We start from the raw sequence: 8,418 nt of genomic DNA on the forward strand, positions 1-8,418 counted from the left end.
TCTGATGGTAAGTTGTGACTTTATTGAAAATCTTAAAACAGACCACATTGCAAAGCATTAATTACAAGTTGTCACAGCGTCAATATTTTCAGATGTACAGGTCATGTGCCACTTTGGAACAGAAGCCACTTGAAGGTTTTGTGGTATTTAATCTCCACTCCACACACAACAATGGCAGAAAAAGCAGAGAGTCAGCAAGGAGGTTAAGGATCATGGTAGATGTCAGCTAATCAGCATACAGTAACTATCAATAAACAGCACTGAAATCCTTCATAATGTTAATAAAACATGTTGAAATTCAGATTTACAGATGGCTGGTTCTGAGCCACAGATTAAGCTTGACTGAAAAATGATTCACAACGAAGGATCCCCTTTTTGACGGTGTAATTTAGCCTGATGCTAGGCTCACATTTGTGCAAATTTATAACTATTTAAAGCACGTAGGAAAGATTAACAGAATGCATCATGGGTTAAACTGGTTATTTTTATTAAGTGCTATTCAATGTAAAATTTGTGACTGCAATCTGCATCTATAGGACCTCAGCCCTATCATAGGAACTCAATTCACCATGCTTTGGGGAGTCATCTATTTCTTAAAATGAATATATATATATACAGTGGAATGGTTAGGTAAAAATAGGTTGCTCTTACAGGTGTATTAGATGTAATTATAATGTATATTTCAGGACACGACTGCGGCCATAATTGATTTTTTTAACACATTTATCTTAGGTGTAGCCAGCACACCATAATGTTAACACAACCTTGCAAAATTTTTGCTTTTTTAGGAAACAGAAGAAAAAATGCTATACATAACAGTTTTGGATTGATCTCATCACTATTAATACCACAATACACGAAACATGGTACAACTCGATTGTTTTATTTTCAGTCTCTGGCCGACGTATATTCTTTCACATTTCCTTAAGATCATTATTGGTATTGCCATTTAAACCTATCAATATCTCCTGTCCAAATCCTAAACTTAGTCATTATTCCAGAGACTGCTAAATGTTCTGCGTAAAATGACATAACTGGCCTGTTTTTGGCCACACCAGTAACAGAAACCACAAGAAAAACACCACATTACAGTTTGATATTATTACTGAATAGCAAGATTTACACTTTTTTTTTTTTAACTAGAAGATGTCCATTTCTTTTCTCTGCTCCTATTGTTCAGTGTAACCCATGTGGTCGGTTAACCAGACAGAAAGTATTCCTTGTTCTGGCTGGGAAATGGTGATTCGCCATCATCTTCCTCCTGGACTAGTCCTGGGTCCAAGAAACCAGCACATCATGCACTAAAAAGACAAACTGTATCAAAGCAAACAGCACATTTTACTAAACAGTCGATCCATCAAAAAAAAAAAAAACTCTGTCTCTGGAACATTCAGGATAAGTGAGGAGACTCAAAACCAACAATGGGATAGGAGTCCTAAAGAGCTCAGAACAACACCACATAAATTAAGACTTAACACAATAACAAACAATATTCAAGTCAATATTCACACTTTTCATGTTACCGTATATTTGATCTGGAGTACAGTCCCCAATTTTTTCAAATATTTTGTTTGAATGTTTCACTACCATTACTAACAGACGTATCTCACAGATAGTGAGAGATCTGCGATTCGTTTTTGAGCACTACTGAACGGATTATACATATAGTACAGTGTATTACCAGATATTTACAATATCTACATACAGTACATCTTAAACATTTTCATACTAAAAAGATCAATAGCCCCTTGTCCCAATGAGAGAAGATATAATTGTTCAAGAACCTGATTTTTTCAAAGTATAAAAATATAGTAAGCCTTCATGAGAACATTCACGACATCCACACATGATTGATATGACTGATAAGAATGGCACAACAAACACAGTAAGAATCCCAATACAAGAACTGATGCCATGATTGAGAATGATGCTCTCACTTTGGAGAACGATTTTGGCACTTTAATACTAAGATGCCACAGTGGCACACATCATCCAACAATGGAAATTAATGAACTGCCCCTTTTGTGCTGCATTTGAACCCTTGGTCCATTATTGTCTTCAGTTAAATATTGGATTCCCTTGTTCGACAAGTTGAGCCACAGTTGAACTTGAAATGGACACACTCTCATGCCAATATTTAGCACATGGCTTTTATCATTCCTTCCCCTTTTTCATGCCCCAGAACTGTCTGGGGCATTAGACGGCTTCAGCCGAGGTGTCGGTAGAGACGGACATGGTCACTTTGGCTATTTTCACAGTGGTCTTGACACAGCTCTCAGCCGCTCGGTGGGCATGGATCTGCAGGTTGCGGTTCTGGCAGTCCGACTCCAAGCTGTTGTCCAACTGCTGCGTGATGCTGCTGCTCCTGCAGCCTTGGCAGGTGGCCAGAAAGGCCCGGCGCAGGTCCTTACTCCTCAGTGCATAAATGATGGGGTTCACGGTGGAGTTAAGCAAGCAGAGCATGCTGCAGAAAGCAAACACTGTCTTGATGTCATCATTCATCTTCCAGAAAAGGTCGTACACCATGATGGCCAGCAAGGGACCCCAGCAGATCACCAGGACCACCAGAATGAGAACGAGCGTCTTGGCAAGGCGAATGTCCATCCGGGCTTGCTCAGGTCGGGTGGTCTGAACCTTGGTGCCATCCGTGGAGTAAACCACCAGACTTTTCTGCGAGGTCCGGCTAAGCATTCGTACGGCATGGTGGTGGGCCTTCCACAGGATGTACATGTACGCGTAGATGATGAAAATCAAAAGGATGCTGGTCACGCCAATCCAGAACATCAGGTAATTTTCATCAATGAGTGGGAAAATGTCCGAACACACAGAGTTCAAGCGTCTGCAGTTCCACCCGAGAAGTGGAAGCACCGCAATGATGATGGAAATGGCCCACATCATGCAGAAAGCGATCACTGCCTTGGTTCGCGTCACAATGCGTCGGTAGGCCAGCGGACGATGGATTGAGATATATCGATCGATGGCTGTGAGAAAGAGACTCCCAACAGAGGCAGTAAAGGACGCTGTGACACCTCCAAGCTTAAACAGAAATATGTTGGGACTATCTTTGCGGTGAAAAATGTGGAAGTCCAAGAAACTGTAGACAAAAATGACACTGCCCAACAAATCTGCCACAGCCAGGCTACCAATGAAGTGATAAGAAGGTCTGCAGCGCAGTGTGCGTGAATGCAAGATCACACACAAAACCACTAGGTTCTCCAGAACTGTGAAGGTACCCAGAGTCAGAGACATGACCGCCACGGCCAACTGCTGGCTTGGAGTCAGGATCATGAAGCACTCCATGTCCATGAAGTTCTCCCCACACTGCACACTGGCCCCTTCCTCCCCCAGGCTCTGGTTCCCAAAAAGATCTGTGCCATTGGTGGGATAAAAGGGAAGCCCTTTAATGATGAGTTCCTCGTCCGGCCCGACTTTATCCGGGAAGGAGCTGCTGCGGAATGCAGATGGTGGCTTCTGAAAGGAGTAGCTGCCTTTGACAAAATCAGCATCGATATTGGGGTCATCGTAGCTGGCGTCATTGGACCCAAGGTACTGAAGCCCGGAGGTGATGGTCCTGAAGGTGGTGTCTGCCACGCCATCCAGAACAGACTTCATGTCTGCTGCTGAGGAGGGAACACTGTGGCCAAGGATGTGTTGCGAAATCTGTTGTATGCGGTGGAGAAAATATTGTGGACAATGAATTAGAATTTAGAGTCTTATCTCGGACACACATTGAGCATAACCACAAAACCTCAAGGAAAATGGTATCTTAAAGCTTTTAGTACTTTTTCCATAACAGATTTTATGAGCCAACCTCTAAGGACATAGTGTCGGATACATTCAAGCTGATTAAATGTCAAGTCGCAGTCAAGTTTTTTTTTTATTTTGAGGGAACAGTCCTCATCCGAGGGGAACTCTAGGGTCTGCACCCTGGGGAATCACCGTTAACCAGCTGCTACTCAAAGAAATGAGATGCAGTCTGTGTGAATAATGAGTCTCTATCGCACAACAGACAGGCGGCTCGACTCCTGACTCAGCCGGCTCTGAATTATCGGAACATACTACTTCAATCACTTTAATTGCTGTATTACATCAGAACAACGCGAATCATTTTAGCTGATTACCTCCCGTTAATTCAACCGTATTAACTGTTGATTGACGGCGTTGTTTATTGGGATTTACAGCCAATACGTCATGTTTAAGACACCCACAAGAGGTCGCAGTCCGACCAAATCAAAAAGAGGTGGTTTTTATTAGTATTTATTTATTTAACCAGATATGCACTATTTGGTTTAGGCTATTTATTTATTTATTTATTTAGGGTCACTCTGTCTGTAGGGTTTTGAAAGTTATCACTGGTTACATTTTTATGAAAAAAATTTTTTTTCAAAGATGTTTTGAAATACACTGGTGTTTAAGTAAATAGCTGTATTGTAAAAAGAAAAGAAGAATTACCAAGAATTAACTACTACTACTACTACTACTACTACTAATAATAATAATAATAATAATAATAATAATAATGCACTTGTTTGGAAACAATACATAAAATCAGTTTATCTCTAAAAAGTGATAGTAAGGAATAAGTAAAAAATATTCAAAACTTCAGACAAGAAAAAGTGCATTAAACAAAGTATGTTTTAACCCCAAATTACACAATCTATAAAGGAAAAAAAGTGTTGCTGTTTTTCTGTTTGTTTGTTTTTTTTGTACCTTCACATAGTTCCCCCAGATGTTGGGTGCTGTCCGGTTTCTCCGCTCGTATCCAAAGATTAATCCAATCACATTAAACACCAAGGAGAAGGGGGAAAAAAAAAACTCTTGGCAAACAACGACAAAAGAAAAAGCGCGCGCTTACATCGTACAAATCAGTTGAACGTGTAAAACACTGGCGCTAATCAGACTGCACTCTTTAGCGCACCGACAGTGGAGCGCGCGCTCTGCGTGTGCGGCTCCGGGCTGTGTATCGCGTGCGCTCTCTGCATATTTATGACGCCTCTTCGGAGCGCAGCGCGGTCACGTGCTCTCCGCGCGGCAACAAGTGCAGGAGTGAGAGGGAGCTGCAGCTGCGCACCAAAGACTCACGTCTTCTCTTTTTTTCCACGTATGGCGGAGCGCGCGCCTCCGTATGCGTGGCCTTAACACGCTCACGCTTACTCTCAGGCATCATCAGTCACATCAATCACATAATGGCGTTAATGTCATTGCCACTCATTCATCATCTTAATGCACTGGAAACACTGCTAACTATCAAATACTACACTTCAGTTGTGTGTAAAAGTAAAACAAAAAAGCTTCTGGACGGATTTTATTCGCTTTTCCACAATGCATCGCAGCACAAAGATCATCTTTCATTACTTTATGGTGCTTTTTGGGAAATTGTGCCCAGCTTGGTTTTAGAAAATTTAACATACTTAGCATAGGTCACAGTTCACAAGCTGATATACTGTTTCTACAAAGTTGGAAGCACACAACTGCTTCCAAAAAAGATGCATTTGTGTACATAGCATTACAATTTCCCTTCACTGGAACTAAGCAGCTCAAACCTGTTCCAGCATGACAATGCCCCTGTGCACAAAGCGAGCTCCATGAAGACATGGTGTGTGAAGGCTGGAGTGGAAGAACTCGAGTGTCCTGCACAGAGCCCTGACCTCAACCCCACTGAACACCTTTGGGATGAACTGGAACACCGACTGAACCCCAGACCTCCTCACCAACATCAGCGCCTGATCTCACTAATGCTCTTGTAGCTGAATGATCACAAATCCTCACAGCCACACTCCAAAATCTAGTGGAAAGCTTCCCAGAAGAGTGGAGCTTATTATAACAGCAGAGGAGGAATAAATCTGGAATAAGGTGTTCAGGTGTCCACGTACTTTTGGCAATATAGTGTAGGGTGTACTTAAGTGTGTACGTTGCAATTTCAGAGCATAACATGTTCAACATAGTCACATGTGACGTACATACTGTATGATGTACGTGTGAAATGGATGTGATTTTTCAAGTAAAGGGAGATCATACGGTTTGCAAGATAATGTCACAATAATACATTTTAAAAAATCACTGAAGTTCATATTTTTAATAATTATTTTAAAAGTCATTATTTGATTTTAATGACATTATTGCATATTAAAATAACTAACATTCCTTTTGTTTGGATATTCAATAGGTCAAGGTGGATCAGAATAATGGTGTGTGAGTGACCTTAGAGTTCAGGACAAAGTCCTTTGCTTGCTTCCTACCTGCTTCAGGCCCTTATGGCTCCAGACACAAACACACACAGCCTGGATGCAGGAGCTCTATAATAATAATAATAATAATAATAATAATAATAATAATAATAATAATAATAATTTTATAGTGCATCATTTAGCCATGTTCATAGACTGCTTCTTTAGAATAGACAGTACCAACAAGGCAGTTACAAATCTCTATGTTAGAAAATATGCTCATGCAGTACTGTTTTACTATAAACACGAGTAAAATAAGCTGCCTTGTTGTGTGTATCACCTATTTATTGCGTTAGCAGTGAACAGAAAGTGAGAAAGCGAAAATGAGACGAAAGAAGAATGGCAGCGCTAAACCATAGTTCAGTCTGAACATACAGGTGAACATTAACCACTGTCAAGCTTTCAAGACATAGTGAATCTGAATTCTGTGATGTGTCTGTGTTTTATCAGACAGAGAAGATTAATTGGCTGTGCGTGTGTGTGTGTGTGTGTGTGTGCACGCACACCATTCCTGTTCCTCCTCCTGTGTAAATGACGTTTCAACAGTCTGTGGGCGGCTGCTCTTGGACCCACATTAGGCAGGGGTGTACAGATCTCTCTCTCTCTTTCTCTCTCTCTCTCTCTCTCTCTCTCTCTTTCTCTTCTCCTGCTAGAGAGATATGAATGTCAATGACTCACACCATACAGATTTTTGATGTCCCAAAGGCAGGATTAGAATAACAGCGAAAGCTGCAATATGCTCATCTGCCCTTGGGAACAATAGCAAGAAAGTGTGTTTAAATAGAGAGGGAAACAAAATAAATGTTCATCGACCATGCTGGCAGTAAACTGAGGCACTGCTACCAAAGACAGTACAACTGGAGTGAGATGTAAAACCCAGTTGCTGCAGGCCACTCGTTTGATCCAGGCAAGTCTGATACAAGCAGATGAGATGCAATCATAGTCAAGTGTGATTGTTTTGTGCGACCGCGTGGATGCATTGCCAATCAGATGGCGTTCCGTGACGCACGCCCAGCCCCCTGCCATCTGGGCATCTCTGGTGGTACAGCTTGTTCTGCGGAGGATCCAAGTGCTCTGAGCATGACTCGTAGATTAGGAACATGAGACGAGCCACTCACTACCACTCTGTCTGTCGTAAATAGCCAGACTGAAAAACATGTCCAGGTTCTGGAGACAAGACCAACATTGGACGTTAGTTTTAAAACTGTTTTGTTAAAGCGCCTCAGTATTCTAGTGAATCATCCAGATTGTTAAGCTACACACTATTTTTAATCATGTCACTGAATTCTTAGGAAGGTCTGTGCTAGTCTGACAAGTCCTCACTCCATGTTTAATGTTACACGTCAGGGCTGCCAGTGTTTTTAGTCACTTTTGGTAATATTTGGTGAAATTCTCCTCACATTCTGGTAACTGGCAATAAAAGTCTAACAGACTCTGGTCTGTAGCATCCTAGACTCGGTAAACAGGAAAAAAATTTAAATGATATGGACCATCATCATCCAGCCGAGATGTTCAAAAGGAAGCGACTCTATTTACCTGGCAATCATGCTGCCTATCAAGTCAGAAAGCTCCACCTAGCATAGTCTGTGTGTGTGTGTGTGTGTGTGTGTGAATGTTTGAATGTAGCTTCGGGTAATTTCTGTCAAAATCAGTGACTACACACTTTTTTAAAGGGGTTCTTTAAGGATTCTCAGGAAGTTTAAGGCCAAAAGGGTTCTACTTGGAACCTTTTGGAATGCGAAACACTCTTAGGGTAAGGTTTAAAGGGACAAAAACCCAAAGAACTAGGACTACTAGCTCACCAAACTGTGATGTAATACGTTCTTAGAAACAGGACTTATCAAGGGTTCCTTGGGTGATTAACAGTTTTACCTTTCTAAAGAGGTTCTACATGGACACTTTTCTGAAAGGGAAACCCCTTTAAAGGTTAATCAGTAATTAGATGGCAGCCCACCGCAAGGCACCATGCATACACATTCACACACTCACTCACACGTAGGAGCGATTTATCATAGCAAATCTAATGCTTTTATGAGGTGGGAGGAAGCTGGAGAACCCAGCGGAAATTCATACAGACACCCAAGTGCAGAATCGAACTGTAGACCCTGGAGCTGTGAGGTGTTGATGCTGCCACATATGGAAAATGATAACACATTTAAAATTAGTTCAAGAGGATGAGGAAAGCAGTATT

The 8,418-nt window shown here is 41.5% G+C and overlaps 1 protein-coding gene across 1 annotated transcript; it reads right to left on the reverse strand.

The window, feature by feature from the left end:
- On the reverse strand, nucleotides 1–5,058 carry cnr1 (cannabinoid receptor 1). The gene is made up of 2 exons (XM_026917345.3): nucleotides 4,711–5,058; nucleotides 1–3,660 (listed from the first exon to the last, which is right to left on the reverse strand). Exon 2 carries the CDS (start codon nucleotides 3,610–3,612, stop codon nucleotides 2,197–2,199), a length of 1,416 nt encoding a protein of 471 aa, XP_026773146.1. The 5' UTR covers nucleotides 3,613–3,660; nucleotides 4,711–5,058; the 3' UTR covers nucleotides 1–2,196.
- Nucleotides 5,059–8,418: the final 3,360 nt, after the last annotated feature.

This window comes from Pangasianodon hypophthalmus, chromosome 30 (assembly GCF_027358585.1).
Source record: "Pangasianodon hypophthalmus isolate fPanHyp1 chromosome 30, fPanHyp1.pri, whole genome shotgun sequence".
NCBI classification, from domain to species: domain Eukaryota; kingdom Metazoa; phylum Chordata; class Actinopteri; order Siluriformes; family Pangasiidae; genus Pangasianodon; species Pangasianodon hypophthalmus.